The sequence below is a fragment of the Ammospiza caudacuta genome, chromosome 8 (genome assembly GCF_027887145.1).
Source record: "Ammospiza caudacuta isolate bAmmCau1 chromosome 8, bAmmCau1.pri, whole genome shotgun sequence".
NCBI classification, from domain to species: Eukaryota; Metazoa; Chordata; class Aves; order Passeriformes; family Passerellidae; genus Ammospiza; species Ammospiza caudacuta.
In genome coordinates, this window is record NC_080600.1 from 36333651 (window position 1) to 36350563 (window position 16913).

The 16913-nt window shown below is 37.9% G+C and overlaps 1 protein-coding gene across 3 annotated transcripts in view; it reads right to left on the reverse strand.

Moving 5' to 3' along the window:
- Positions 1-16913, reverse strand: part of DPP10 (dipeptidyl peptidase like 10) — a 245255-nt gene that overhangs the window by 174184 nt on the left and 54158 nt on the right. For all 3 annotated transcript variants that reach the window (XM_058809979.1, XM_058809978.1, XM_058809977.1), the window contains exon 3: positions 13694-13789. In XM_058809979.1, the coding sequence (XP_058665962.1) occupies positions 13694-13789 (96 nt within the window). The remainder of the gene's footprint in view (positions 1-13693; positions 13790-16913) is intronic.

Consider the following 16913-nt stretch of genomic DNA (forward strand, 5'->3'; position numbering starts at 1 on the left):
CTGTGTCCCCACAGACACTTGCTCTTTTGCCATTACCATAATTACATGTTTTCAGACTAAACTCTCATATCAGCACATCCACAGTGCTGCAGTGAAGGGTGTCAGGATTTTCATCAGCAGCTCTGCAGCCAGGTTGGATGGAGCCAGGCTTCAGTCAGCAAGAGAAAATGGGAAACTCAATACACAAATACAAGAAGAAATTTCTCTAAATTTCTGGATAATATTAAACTGGAGATAAAAAGAAACAGAATCCATAAAACGGGGTTGAATGTGTCAGGCAGACACAACATCCAAAAATAAAACTAAATTACACCCTGACCATAATCAGAAACCTGCTCCCTCTTTCTGGCAGATACTCTAGATGATGCATTTACCGCCATCACAGTCCCTCAGGCCAAGAGCACAAAAGAAACCCCAAAAAAACCAAAACCAACTTCTGGGGATTCCAGCTTGTGGCAAAGCTCAGCTTCAAATTTTACATTGTTTGTGAACAAGAATGAATATGAAAAGTATCATTACATCCTTATTGATCTTGCTCAGTTCTGAGCTCCACAAATCAGAGTTTGAATGCAATTTGTATTCCTCCAGCCCCAAATAACCCCTGTGGCTCACAGGGAGGTTTCAGCCTTACGGAGGATTTGTCAGATGCTTGGGCACCTCCAAGTGTCACACATCAGGGAGAAGCAACTGAGATTGATATTAATAAGCTACTTTTAGGAAAAAAGAAATAATTAGGTCTCTTTGGTCTAACTGATTCATCTTCTTTCCCTTTGTGCTGATCCTCTACACTTACAAGTCTCTTCAAAGAGTAAATTGCTTAACTGCTTTCAGTTCCCAGACGAACCTGTTGCATCTGCATCACCTTCAGTGTGAGTGACTTCAGCAACAGCTCATCCTTGTTTTCCTCCAAGACATTCAGACTCCTCTCAAGGGTTGTTTCCTGTTTGCAATCAGATTGAAGCACAGGATCCAGGGACAATTTATCTGTTTGCTGATGCTTGTTGTTTTCTGCTCTCAACGAGATTAAGGCAAGGCATAAGGAACACAGCTCTCTTGTCTATCTCAACTTCACCCAGGTAAAACTTGATCTGAGGTTAACCTTAGAATTGATCAATCAAGGGAACAGATATTCAGCTGTCACCTAAAGGCAAGCAGGGAAAGAGAGACTGCCAGAGGGTAGATTACATATCTAGGAATTAGATGTGAGATGTCTTTAACTACCAACATGTCACAATGTGATTTCAACTGCACACAATACTCATATTTACAAGATTTCATGACAATATGTCAATCAACATCAAAGCATTCACAGAGCAACAGGGAACAGGAGAGAAATTCAGAAAAAAAAAAAAAAACATTTCAACACTAAAGAATCTCTGCTTTCAACAACATTTCACATTTCCTTTAAGTGTTATAACTAATTGGAGTGTAGACTCTTCAAAGCATAAATGCATAAGTCCCATTAGCACTAATGGAAGTTAGACACACTCATCAAAGGGAGAATATACTTCTATCTTTACTAAAGTAATCAGTGTGTCACAAAGCTGTATTTTTCTGAAGTTATCGTTTGCATGCTATGCAAGCTGAGTACAAAGGTTTGCATTAATTTAAATTCAGATTAAGCACTTAAAAAATATTTCTCCTTCACTGGAAGAACTGAATGCAGCAAATCAGTTTGCTATTATGTAAAAAAAATACATCACAAAATGCAGTAAAAATAATCACCCTTATAATTAAAGGCTGTCATGGTAAAATGCTTAAAAATAATCCATTATTGAAAGAACATTTCACTGCTGTTCTGGGAAAGATATAATCAGGCAATTCCTCTCTGTGGTCCTTTCTTTAATACCTCCCCAAAGAATCACTGTGAGTTCAGCCACCACAAACTGTTTTGCTATCTTGATTATCTATCATTTTTTAGCAGGGTCTTTTGCAACAGGACAAGGGATAAAGTTTTGAAGCTAAAAGATTATCAATTTAGATCAGGAAAAAGGAAGAAGTTTTTTACTCTTTTTACCAGAACAGGCTGCTGTGAGAGGTGGTGCCATTCAAGGTTGGATGGAGCTTGGAACAGCCTGAAATAACAAAAACTCCCAAGCATTTTTTAAATTTTAATTAAAAATTAGTATCCAAATTTCCTTTTTTGAGTCACTGTAAAAATGAAATATATTTTTAAAATATGACACTGTGCTGAAGTTCACTACTAAAGGAATGAGTAGCTGCAGATATATCAGTGCACTCTGAGTTACTGAATGAAGTTGCTTGAGAAGTTTTGCTCTGAAGGTTTTTATGGTTTGTTTAATAAGCAGGGACTAAAGCAGGTACTAAGTCAATCTCCACTCTTACTAAAAACTAAAATAACCTTCATCCAACACATTACCAGTGTAGGGAATTAGGAAATGTCATGGTTTCCAACAAAAGAGACTCTCACAGAGCAGCCTGGAGTCAGGCTGTCAATGATGCCTCTTTCCCACTCCCAGCTCTGCAAAGTCCTGCTGTCAGATAAAAGCAAACCCTGCTTCAAATCCACTTTATTTCCTGGCCTTACCCAATCCAGAAAATCACCGAGCAAACAGAAAAAAAAAATTAAGTTATTGAATATTCAGACTTGTTCAGTGTCATAATGAGGAACAAAATAAAAACAACTGTTAACTCAGAGTATATTTTAATCTAGAGGTGAGGCAATCCGTGGTTGTGTGTTGCAGTACTCAGGACAGACACATCCTGTACTCAAAAAGTGTTTGGTTAAAATTAATAAAAGGTTATTTTGAAGATGGCAGTGAGTCAGAAACTATTTAATCCTGAAAGACATATTTTCTGCCTCTACTTCCATTTACAACTCATCGAACAATGATAGTGGCAATGGCAGTAACTCAAGTAAAAAATTCATTTATCTTCATTTTCAGCTCTTTCTCAATACTCTTTGCCCTTATTTGAGCTAAGTAGGTAAAAATATAATTTAACATTATAAATTCTGGAAGAATACAGCAGAACTGTTGCTGTTATTTCAAATATAGTAACATGCATGAGTTAATCAATGTCTTCAGCAAGAAGTTAGAGTTTGAAATTGTTTTCAATTAACAATTTATCAAAATAAGAGCTCAGAAAATAGCTAGAGAAAAGGGCAGAGTATTTAAGCAGAGAGGAACATTTATGTAACATGTTATAAGACCATTTTAAATTGCTAAAAAAAGAAAACCTAACTTGCTGGAACAGTGTGTCCTTGCCTCTAGGAGGACAAGGTACAACACAGGGTATGAAAATGGAAAAAAGATAAAAATTCATAGCTTACATAAATTTCATTACACGTGCAGTTGCCCAGAAAGCAAAGAATTAGCATCTACCTTTTAAGCACCTCATAACAGGAGCCCATTTCCATATCTCTGTGCATCTGGGATCTATCAAGAACCAATGGAAATGCTGCAGATTATAATATCCACTCTGCAACAGATTTCCATTCATGGAACATGACATCATAGTTTGGGAAATTTATAATGTGCTTTAATTGGTAATATAGCTTAGAGCCTCCTTCTCTACATTGGCCATAGAGAGGAATAAATATTGGAAAAGGCAATAATTTTTATTCCAAATTAGAATAAATTGAAAACTTCATATATCACAATTTCTAGTTAAAATATTCCTCAGAATTACAAATAGAATATGTTGAAATACTTGTTTTTAAATGTTGAACTGTTCACTCCAATAATACAATGCATCATTTTTGCATTAATAAAATAGTGTTGCCAAGTAATATAAAACACATTAAAATAATAATGCCAAAATGAAATTATTATGCCAAAGATAAGATTTCAACATTCAAAATTAAAATTCACATTGTCCAAAGTGTGAGAAAGCTGAAGCAAACTATCTAAACCTTCTTCACTAAGTTCATGCAGAATACACTCCATACAAAACTTGCAAGTGAAAACCAAAAAAAAAAGGAAAGAAAGCATCAGAAAATATTTCTAACAAATGTATCTGCAGCCAACCATTCTTGTCCCTCTGAATCTGACAGCTTAGTGACCTTTACAGATGAGCCATCTCATCTGAGATCCTGATAACAAATCCATAATTATCTGAACGATCATTACAGAATTAACAGACCCAGTCTGGCAGACAAGACTCCAGGCCTGAGAAGAAACGCAGCTGCCTTTTTATCCCAGAGACAGCTGCTCTAGGATGGGGTCAAAAACCAGCTTATGAAATTAGTCAAACTAATTCTCACGTAGTGCCAGTCCTGCAATAAAAGAGATTCTCTTACCTGCTCCATGTATTGCTATTGCTCACAATGACAGCCCAAAAGTCCTGGGTTTTCACAGCCACATTTTAAAAGTGCTTCAAATTTTTACTTTAAAAATGCAAGTTATAGATTTGCAGAAAACTTTAGGCTTCCAAGTAGCTTTGGCTGATCTTAAAAATCAATATTCCACATGCAGAAGAAATTCAGTCAGTCCTATGGCTAAAGTGGGCTGCAAGTGCAGAAAGCACACTGCATTTCCCTTTGAGGCAAAGTTAAATAAGATGCTCTGCATTCATCAAAGTCTCAGCTATGGACACCCTCCTAAAAACTAAAGACATGCTTCATCCCTGAGGAGAAAGATATCATGGAAAACACAGGCAAAAACTGGGTTAAAGTTAAATGACTCTTAGCATGGGAGGCTGATATCTAAATTCTGTCAGAAACCTGATTGATTCTCCCATTCCCCTGTTTGAGTAATAGTTTTTTCACAAGGTGCCTGGAGTTTAATTTATCTCACTAAAGAGACTCTGAGTTTGTACTGCAATATTAGTGGGTCAAAGCCAATCTATATTTACAGATGTGGAAAAACAATGCATGGCTACTCTAATGATTACCAGCTACAAGTTTCTCATACAAATTGCCTACAGACTTTGTCAGATTGCAGAAACAAGCAAAGATCAAGTTGCTTCAGGTTCCTCTCAACACTGCAGTGCCACACAGAAAGTATGGGGCACACATTTGATTTCTACAGCAGTAAATTAAAAATGTCATTAAGTCCAATTGTCAAAAATGTAATAATTTCAAGTTCATAGCACTGTTGTTCTCACTGCACTTCACGCTTTATTGTGAGAATTGCACTTAATAGACCTTGAAAGAATCCCAAATACATGAGCTCAGTATATGTACACAGATAAATCCAAACATACTTTCTCAAAGATACTAAAACCTTAACATACTAAACCTACTTAAGTCCTTTTGCATCACACTGAAAGAGATAACAAGCAAAATTGTTCAAGTGCCAGCCAGATTTTCATAAGAAGAATAACCCTGTCCAGGGCAAAACAGACCAGGAAAATGGATGGATGAGTGGCAAATATGAGTCAGTGTCTCTGAAATCTGCCACAATGGAATCAGTTAAAGAGAGCTAAAAAAGGACTAAAAGTGAAATAAATTTATGTATATATATATCTTCATAGATACAAACGTGTTTAAAAATGCAATTTTTAATGATCCATTATGCAAACATTTGAGCTAGACAGAATGGTTTAGAAAGCACTGGTTTTACTGCCTCTTAATCCAAAAAAACATGAATGGACAACAAAATGTAAGGATTAGAAATGTAAAACTTTGGCTTTTAGAGATATTGACTTTAAGCACTGTACAGCTTACTTATCTGCTACAAAACACAACTTAGTGTTTGTTAAAGTGTCTAGAAAACTGACAAAAATTCAAGGATTTGGTTTAGGGGAATGGAAACAAGGCAGAATCAACCAGCTGTGCTGCTGCTGCACACAGCTACAAGTCCAGGTTATCCCTCTCCTGCCCAGCACTCCTTTGAAAAAAATCCAATTGCTGATGAACAAATCAGAGCAGATTTAAATGAGCCTTTAAGAAGGACCATGAAGCCAGCTGGAGGTATAAACAGCAGCTTCCAAAGGAAAAGTGAACTGGCCACCCCAAGGACTGCAGCTCCAGCTGGGCACTGGGCACACTCTGTGCTGGTGACAAGTGGGGAAAGCTCAACAAGCAGGCACAGGGTGAGAATATCACCCTCCCTGTGTCCATGAGCCTGCTGGAGCACACAGACACATCCCTGAGGTCTTGATGAGTAAGAAAACACAATGTGGAAGCCTGGAGGGAGCTCAGAGTCTGCTGTGGAGCACCCACCATCTGTCACCATTCCAAAGCGCTTCATCCACTGCTCAGCTCTGCTCATGCAACAAAAATATTCGCCCTGGGGGGCTGTTGCATCCTAGGAGTAATGGTGTAGCACATTCAGTTTGGACTTGTTGATCACATTAAGGACTGCTGGCCTAGCCAGAAATGTGTTACTGAGAAAAGGCCTCCCTGTTCCACCAACATCACTATGGAAACTATGGGAATATTTAAACTCCCTCCTGCACTGCACTCAGGAGAGTTTTGCTTCAATAAACAGGGAGAACTCAGGTTTATTTAGTGTCTGGTCCTCTTTGCCAGGGCTTCACACACAGAACTGATGTACTTAACCTTTCAGCATTAGGTTACTATCCAGAAATAGTGATTAGAAAATGTAAATCATTCTGCTAATCTCTTTCAAAAGACACCTCGTGCAACAGATACACTCTCCCTATGTAAATGTTTTCTAAAGATATTGATGCCTTTGTTAAATTCTTAATGCTTTGGGCTGTGGAATAAGTAAAAAATCAATAGGGACAGAATTTTAAGAAGGATTGCAATGATTAGCTGTGTGTTTGGCTATTGGTGGCAAAAGGTAGTTTGACCTCCCACTAGCTGGAATATCTGATTTCATTTTTTCCTGACTTGTTTCCCAGTCTCTGGATTTTTGTCTCATACCTAGAGATTTCAACTAGCATGGAATCAGGCCACATCTCAATAAATACAACTAGATGTAAGTTGTTCCAAGAAGCAAGGACTCTTAAGGAAAATATATTTCAAGTATTCTGTGGAGAGAATACAACACACCTACTAAAAAATAAACAAAATGTCAAAAAAAATGGCCAGGAAAAAAAAAAAAATTGCAATCGGTAATGGTGATGCTAGAGAGAAAACAAGAGTCAGGATACTGCAGAAGTCACAATAACACAATGTTGTCCTGGTGTACAAAGAATGTTGGTGAAGGACGGGAGAAGTCATTTGCAGAATCCAGTAGTGACACAAGTTAATGGCCCTGAATGCTCAGCACTGTTTAATTCCTGTTCACCATCATTAACAGTGGCAGCAGTATTGATGCAGCCACAGGGATTAACTGAGCTGAGCAGAAACTGCCCAGATCTGCTCCTGAGGAGGCAGAAATGTGGCACCTTGGGGACATCAATTACAGGAGAGCAGAAAGGGGCACAGTCCCTGCAGCAGGTCCTGACACTGGGCTGGGGCAGGGAGATCAGGTGAAACAGCCACTGATTAAAATGGTTTAAATAGACCAGAGCCAAAAGGAAAAATTACTGATTAAATTACCTTACTGTGGTACACACAGTGGAAGAAAGAATTTTAATGAAGACAAAACACCAAACCACCCACAAAAATAAAAATTCTTGCTAAACCAAAATGTCCATTGCTGGAGAAACCACAATTCCTGGAGCAAAGGACACCACAATGCACATTATTCTTGTACAGGGGTGGTACCTCCACAACCTTTCCCTGAATGACCAATTACCCACCCACAGCTGGCTCACAGAAAATCTTTAGCATCAGCACAAACACAGCCTCAAACTCCTCCAGTCTGTTCCCTAATGAGAGAATTGAATCACTCAATCTGTTTCACAAAAACATTGTTTAAATTCTTTTGTTTAAGAAGTTATTTTAATAAATCAGTGGAATGGTATCAATCAAGCCTTTTATTCCCCTTCTTAGCAGTTTCTGAGAGAAGTATCAGCCAGCCTGGAGATGCTTTATGTATCTTCTCAAATTTTCTGGGCCTTTCCCAAAACATTGTCTTCAGACTTGGCAAAACTTGGGTGTGTATTTCACACAACTTGCTGGACTTCTAGGAAATAAGAATTTCAGCTGAAAGCCTCCAAAGACTGGAGTGCTATCTTAGGATTTTTTTTTTTTACTTGTTCTTCCACAGGCTGCATTTTGCAGCACAGAGAATCAAAGTGCAACCCCCTCTGCTGCCTTTCAGAAATAAAACCTTCACAGAGAAGAGACAACAAAACAACTCCCGGGCCTGGCTTCCAGATCCAGGCTCTGCACAGACAGATTCCAACAAAAAATGAAAGCTCAGTGCAGAGCTGGCATGAGTAACACTGAGCACACCCCTCTTCACTTCTGCCCAAAAGCATTAGTTGATTAATTAATTAATTAACATCACAGCAAATTTGTGAGCACCAAACAGCCCCTGCTACACCACCAGGGCGCTCCTGCACCATGGCTGCATTCCAGCCTGGCCACTTCCCACTCCCATCTCATTTAGGGAATAAAATAACATATTTTCACTCTTAGTATCCATCCCTGATTGCAAGGGTAATACCAACACTCATAGATGTGTAATTCTAAAAGAGGTGTTTCTTTGCTTCAATCCAAATCAATTTCTGGAGCAGAATCTCTGCTCAGTGCTGGATTATTTCTTGCATTGACCCATATCCACTGACAAACACCACAACACACTCAGCTCTGTGAAAACAAGTTCGTGTTTATCTCACACACAGGAAATGCTTCTTTTAAGAAATGCTAAATGTTTTAAAACATATTTTTAAAGCACAAAGTTGGCATATGTGCTAGTGTGGAATCCAAGTGCTGTGCTTCCCAAACCACTTCCATTTCTATTATAAATAATTTAAAAGCAGTTTCAACCACCCCCACGGCAGGTTTCCCAGGCCCACTGTTTATTTTATTTTTTAGGATGGACAAGAGGCAAGAGGGACCCAAGGGAAGCAGCAGCTCCAGCACAGGACACTGCCTGCACATTTCCCTCCCCAGGTGACAAAGGCAGTGTACAGCATGAGAAACGTGCCAGGGACAGCCACAGGTAAAATTATTGGCAGACACTCTCTCAGTTGCTCTTTAAGGAAAGAAAACATGTTATGAGAAGCTGAAGTAGTATTTCTTCAGCCAGGTCATATCTTTCCATGTTAACTGTAATACACAGTCTACAAAACATGACAGTGAAACCACTCATCAACTGTAAAGTAGGAATGCTTTAAAATGATAATTCTCCTTTTTTTTTTTCTTTAAGAAACTACTAAACAAAATAAATGTTTTCAAAATAAATGTGGGGAGCAGAAGGATTTCCTCCCTAAACCAGTCCCATGTTTTCTCTGATGTTCAAAAGGAGTGTCATCACCTGCTCTCTTTTCTCCTCACTGCATGAAAATAAAGATGCCCACATCAGAACTGGCAATTACTCAGCAAATGACAGCTTCTGCTGAGGCTGATACAGGAAATCTGGAAGCATCATAAAAACAAAAAAATAAAACAAGTAAATAAATCTAATGCAAAGGCTTGAGTTAAAAAAAAAACAAACACCTGGAGTGAAAATATTTTTGACTTGGACGGAGTTGTTTTTTATAATGTCCAAAGAAATGCATTAAAACTGTAAATGGGGAAGAAACAAACAAACAAAAAAAAAGTTGAAGAATCCTCGCCATGAAAATTTGTATGTGTATTAAAAAATTATTAGCTTTGAAAATTAAATCTGAACAGGGTGTGCCTGCTGGGACTGCTGGCACAACCTTGGATTTTATGGTGGAAAAAGTGATAAACCTAATTCCAAAACAGGGGTTTACAATAACAGAAAACACACACACACACAAACACATACACAAAAAACACATACACACACACACACAAAAACACACACTCTTTATTCAAATGTATGAAAAATCCTGTCATTGTGCTGCCTCTACACCCATCTGACAGTGCCACCAAGGAGCCAGTCCACTCCATCATGTACAGCAAAGATTGGCAAAGAATGTCTGAACAGAAAAAAAATTAAAGCAATTCATCTATTCACAGAGGAATACACAAAAATATTCTGAATTTTATTGTCATTTACAGCTATGGTCCCTGGAACAGGAGATGTAAGTACAGACCTCAGTAAAAGAATGGAAATGTGTTGAGTCCTCAGTATTTCCCCAAGGGCAGCACACACATTTCTAAGTAACTTGAGAGAAATTGGGAAAATATCCTGAAAAAATTCTTCACTCTGCCCCAATGAACTGTCAGGTTCAACCTGACACATTCACATTCATTATTCACTGGCAGCATTTTAAATTCTTATTTCCTATTAGAAAACCTGAAGATCAATAATGCTTGAGGGAGATGTACTCTCATTCAAGGTCTCCAAAACTAAGCCAGACAACTGGAATGCCTTCTGAAATTAAACACTTTTCCACCTAACTGGAATTAGATGGTTTTGTGTACTCTCCAACATGTCCTTTTACAGCCAAAGTAATCAGATTTAAAACTGACAAAGTTTAGTGCCCTACTAAGTTATTTACAACAAAGTTACTGGCTATCATCCCTATTTTCTTATTCTATGTAAATTATTTCAAAGAGAAAAAAAAAATCCAAGTCAGGTTAAAAAATATATATATATATTGCCTTTGAAATAAACCAAAATAGAAAGAAAAAAAAAATGAAGAAGAAATCTGGATATCTGCACAGGTACATCTTCACATACTATGTAAAATGGGAATATATTTTGTCACTTTTAAGACTAGCTCATAGTGTTTCTTTTATTTTCTTCAGCAACATCTGATTATCTCAGATAAAGACCAACATCTTCTCTCCAACTTTCGACATTTGCATAATTATTAACTTTGGTGGCAAGCCCATAAAATTGTGGACTCAGTTTCAAGCAGGAAAGGAAATGGACTGTAAAAAAAATCTGCATTTAAGGGCTGCTCTTATTAAAGAGCAGTCTAGAAATAGCTGCATGGGGATGGGGTTTGTAGTGGAGGAGCTTTCAAACAAGGAAGAAATAATGCAAGATTGGAAGATAATCTCAGAGAAATGCAAACATCAGTAGGGAAAGTTTCATTAAAGGGCAGCAGTTAAATACCAGACCTTACCTAAGGACACAGTGATTCATCCACCACTTGAAATCCTTAAATCTTTCCTTTTGTTTTTCTACAAAACATGCTCCAGACCCCGAAGACACTGCTTACAGCAGGAGCCACTTTTTCAATTTCTATCCCTACCCCTTCCCAGGAGGGAAAGATGATAAAACTTTCAGATGGATACAAATTATCCCATTCCAAGAGGAGCAAAAGGTAGTAAGTAGCTATTTATTTTCTGCTAAAATCATCCTGTGCAGAGTTCACTTATCCTGCCAATATCCAAAGAAAGTGCCAAATGCTCCCCTCCAGCTCCACAGTAATGAATCTGAACTTATATATTTCATTTTCCATGCATATAATGCCATCACTGCAATGCCACACTGCCAGGAAATAAAGTCTTAAAAAATAAAAATAGAAGCAGGAAGCAGAAATGCTGCTTTGCAAAACTATTCCTTGGGGTTTTTTGTTGCCCAATATATTGGATATCATTAACTATACTGTCTATTAAAAAAAATCTCAAAACCTATACATAATTTTTCTGTGTTTATCAAAAATACTAAAAATTCATAAATCCTTAATTACTCCCACTTTTTCTTTACTTCTCCTACACACACATTCTAATAAACAAAATGTTCATTCTTTCCTCCTATTTTTTGTACTATTGGACTTCACTGTTTCTTTGGCCAATAAACTCAGAACACCTGAGTTTAATGTAAAAAGCTTAGAAGTTTTCACACTGACTCAGAAAACCATCATTGCAGAAAGACTGGATATTAGTACCAATGTACTGTTAATAAAACACAGGGCCTTCCTCTAATAAATAGCATTTCTAATATTATTTTGAAGAGATGGAAAAGTTCATACCTGTACAATCGCATACCTTTTACATTGGATTGTTTACAACAATTTTTTGCATGATACTAATACAAATTATATTTCTGCATGGTGCTAATAAAATTTTCTATTTCGCTGTAGGAGCTTTTTAAGATGAATTTTGAAGACCACAGGAAAAGCCTGTATCCAAGCAAGAGTACAACATCAAATTCTGCATTTCTTTTTTACCACATCTGGAAAACTCATAAAAGAAGCTTTGCTGTTATTACAGGCTGTAGAAGAGAGTTAAGAAATACAATTAACTACATGTTTTATAGCTTCACCAATATTTAATGTAGCTCCATCCACAGCCTTTTAGTTTTATTGTCCTGGGTTTTGAAATTAGTACTACTTTTATGCATAGAATATTATGCACATGTTATGAGGAACTACTAGAGTTCTTAGGAGAATAATCTCATGGATTTTTTAAGTAACAAGAGGAATGGATAGAACCAGCATAATGATGTTCTTCCACTATGTACTTACCTGCTTTTAGTGACCCCTTTATTTTACAATACTGGGTCTGGGATAACTTTATTTGACAATTAGAACCAGCGTTTTTTAAATTGGGTGAGGTCAGAAGCAGCTGTTTTGTGAATTTAACAGAGAAAAGCAAATTGAAAACCTGCTTTTATGATTTCATTAGCAAAAACACAAGAAACTGCTCCTCCTGGCAACAGAACTGTTCCAGCTTTACTCAGTATCACTTTTCTTAGCACTGACTGCAGACAGAAACCAGTTCAAAGAAGAAACTAAGGGCAACTCAGCAAAAGTGAGAGGAAAATAAACTGAGTGTCCCTTCTCTTAGCCCTAAGCTAATGGCTAACAAATAACAACAGATACAGGTGCTGGGGAAAAAAAAAAGATTGAGCATACTTTTCTCCTTTTTATGCTTTTGCTTTTAAATGCACTTATGTTTATTATACCCACTTCATTCTTCAGAGTTTATCACAAAGCAATAATTCAATCACAGAACTCCCTGCTAAGTAAAGCAGTTCTAGTTATAGTTGAATGCCAAAGCTGATATAATTGAAGCATTATTTCCATGCAAGGTCATTCTGAATTTACACACACAGCCACTGACTGCCAGACTCCTGCCTTGCACAGAGCACTCCACAGCAGTTTTGTCTTGCTCAGTTTTGCACAAATCCTGTTGTCATTTCTTTGATTCTGTCAGGAACACCCAGATTACCACAATGACACAAACCAGACAGTTGCTACTGCATTACCTGTACATTTCTTACAGAGAGAAAGTGAGCAAGGTATGGCAGCAAGAGACAAGGAAGTCAACGAGTTGAAAAAAAAGAGTTTGAATTTGTTTTCTTTTTTACATTAAAACTTAATTTTTAGAGAAATCTGCATGCCAAGCACAAATCATTTAGTAAATCAGAATACTAAATACAATTTGTAGTCATCAGAAAATTATGTACAAGTAAATTGTAAAAGTATAAATGACTGCACAAGTATATTGAAATATTCAAGTCTTTTTTAGATGCAAAGAGAACCAGTTCCCAAACCCCAAAGTTCAGATATTAATAGAGTTGATTTTCCTGCGAATCCACAAACAAGATCCAGTACTTAAACACAATTCTCCATCACTGCTTCCAACTGAGTCAGGAGCATGAACAGATCATTTTAATGGGTTTCTACTAGACAGAGCTTTAAAATTAGAAAGCCACTTCAAAAATTAATGCAAGAGACGTGATTCAGAGTAAGAAGGAAAACTGGGACACTGGCCAATTTCAAGAGGGTTTGAAATTTTAACTGATTTTATTTTTTTTTTCCTCAGTGACTGGATAATATCATTCAAGACTTAAAATTTTTACCTAGTTTCAAATTAAGTGAGAGTTTATGAACTTACCATTAATCCATTTGGCTTCTGGATTATGAACTACAAACTCTTTTCTGAAGAGATCTTCCAAGGATAATCTGTTTTCTGATGAATTTGCAAGTTCATCTAAAATAAACACAACAAGATCATTTTAGATAAAGATTGGAAACAATATATTCTCTGTTGTTTGCAAAACACTGGCATTATAGAACCATGATAACAATACCTTGCTCTTTTGGGTTTTTTTCACAACAAGTAAAAGTATCGTTTTTGTTTAGAAAAGCTTCAGGAAACAAAGAATTGGTACCTTTTGGACAGGAAAACTACAGGATTTAGTGTTTGGCTATTTGAGCAAAGCTCTTCCTTACCACAGCCCCACACCATAAAAAATTACAAACAGCACCAAAATTTCCTGACAGCCAAAGGATGTTGGCCACATTGAGTACCATACACTGAGAGAAACTAGATAAAAAACTTCTTCAAGTAAATTTGGAACCAACTTCACCTATTCCACAATTTAAAATAAAATTAAAAAAAATCTACATGCACATTTCATAGCCTGTGCTTGCTTTCTAGTGACATGAACACCATAACTTGGCTAGCAGCCTTGTGTTTGTCCCAAACACGACCCAGGAATACTGTGCTCCTGAACATTAGCCAACACTGACTTACAAAACAAAACAAAATAAACCAAAATTATTTTCCTGCATCTAAAATCATCTCCACACTTCAGAAAACTGAAAAAGACCCTCTGCTAAATATCAGTGTTCTTGTGCTGGAAGCTAAAAAAAATAGTGAAGATTTCAATAGTGAAGACTCAAGAGTGAACTGCTGCACTACCAGTGGTAATGTTGAACCATTACTATTAAAGCAAAAGTTTTAGTGTCAAAAGACAAACCCACCAAGTTTCCAAGCAATAATCACTGGCAGCAGCTTGCACCTCACCTACTGCTTTGGGCTGTTTAGAACAGAAAAAAGCTGCCAAAAGCTGTGCTGGTTGTTCCCTCTGCAAAAAGATGCACCTGTGCACTTCTCACACAACCAGCCCAATGCCCTGCCAGCTTTTTAAAATAATTTTGTGTTATTGGACAGGTTACCATAAATTGTTGCACTCTTTGTCTTCTCTATGAGTTTTCTTTCCTTCTCCTTTGTGTTAGGAAGATTTTGTCCTTTTAGATATTAAGCAGTGATCTGGTGACAGGCACATACAAAGAGAGTATCTGCCATCACAGCAGTAAAGCATCTTTGTTACCTTTGTGTCAACCCATGATGCTACCAGGACATTTTTAACAAAGAAACCTGCTTTGCAAAGGTCATATCCAGTAATACATTTTGGATGAAAACGTGACCCTTCAAAGAGAATAAATTCAATCAATAGTTTTGTTATTGGTCTTTATTCAGCCAAATTTCTCAATTAGAGGGCCAGCAGAAAGCTTACTGGAATCAACAGCAATATGATATTTTTGTCTTTAAATGTCAGCACTGCCTGCTGCAGTCACTTCAGCTGATATTAATAAAAGCTCATCCTTGGTGTCCTGAAAAGAAACTCCCTTTTAATGCACATCATGAATTTACAATGGACACAAGGCCATCCCAGCTGCTCACTCCACAGCTCTGCTGCATTTTTCACTTTGCTCCCTCCCAGGTGGCAGCAGGGCTCTGGAAGCACTCACCCACTGCAATCAACTCCTCTTGCACTCCATGTCTTGTAAGGATCCTCCCTCATAAGACAAACACTCTAATCCTAAAATAAGCTTTTTTCCCTCTTCCTACCTTCTAGGAATCAAAATAGCCTGTTTAGGTTTGTTTTTATTTTTCATCTGCCAGTCCAGCATGGGACACAATATTCCACTTGCAGTCTTACTGGGGCTTTACAGCAGAGCAACATTATCTCTCTTGATTTACACCTAATCCCTCTGTTTACACACCGTGGGACCTTGTTAGCTCTTGCCCCTGCCACACACTGTGTTTTTATCTTCAAAGTGAGCACATGTTGTTATGTGTGCTCTGCTCAGCTCCACAAACACCTTCCTCTGTCTTCAGAACACTGCTCCTGACATAACAGCACCAGACACTGGGCTCTCCTCATGCCCATTATCCCCTTTTTCCACAGCCTTGTTGACAACCTTACCCTGCACAGGCTGTTTTCCATCACCTATTTGGATTCCACACACCCTGGTCCTGATGCTGTTTGTAATTCCAAACGTGTTCCCCTTCTAACCTCACCTGAGTCTGTTTCTACTCATTGTGACCCTTTATTTCCTGCCAGTTTGCCAACTAGCAATCAAGCTCACACAAGCTGTTATGCTGTCAAAGATTGCCTTGCCTATGACAGGCTTTTTTTCCAACTGCTTAAATAAAAATCACTAAAATAATACATCAGCGAGCACAGAGAGGCTATTAGAGAAGGAAGGAACACCAGTCTGTTTGCTATCACATCCCTGGCAAGAAATCTCGATATAAATTGGATTTTAAAGTAATTTTTAAATTATAGTTAGCATTTGTAAACTGAAAAAAAAAAAGGTATCTTCAAGCAACTTTACAAAATGTTTTAGAATTTTGGGGTTTTTTCCTAATGCTAAGTTTTAACCAAATCAGAGTCCTGTTTGTACCCTTAGCACCACCTTTGCCCTCTTTCAACACATCAGACGTTTATCTATATAGATGTTAACATCTACATGTTTATGAATTACACATCCGGGGAACCCTCAAAACATCAGTGGGTTAATCTTTATTGACACAAGCACAAATTAATTTTACCCCAACGCGTTTGTACTCAGAGGCAAGGGAGAACAGGAGGGGTGGCCCTCTGTGTCAGGGACCAGCTGGCATGGATGGATGGATGGATGGATGGATGGATGGATGGATGGATGGATGGATGGATGGATGGAGGGATGGATGGATGGATGGATGGATGGATGGATGGATGGATGGATGGATGGATGGATGGATGGATGGAGGGATGGATGGATGGATGGATGGATGGATGGATGGATGGATGGATGGATGGAGGGATGGATGGATGGATGGATGGATGGATGGATGGATGGATGGATGGATGGATGGATGGATGGAGGGAGGGATGGATGGATGGATGGATGGATGGATGGATGGATGGATGGATGGATGGACGGGTAGATGGGTGGATGAGGTGACCTGACCTTATGGTCAAGATTAAAGAAGGGACAGGGACAGGTGACATTATTGTCACCTTGGTGGCTGCTACAGGCCATCCCAGCTGGGAGAGCAA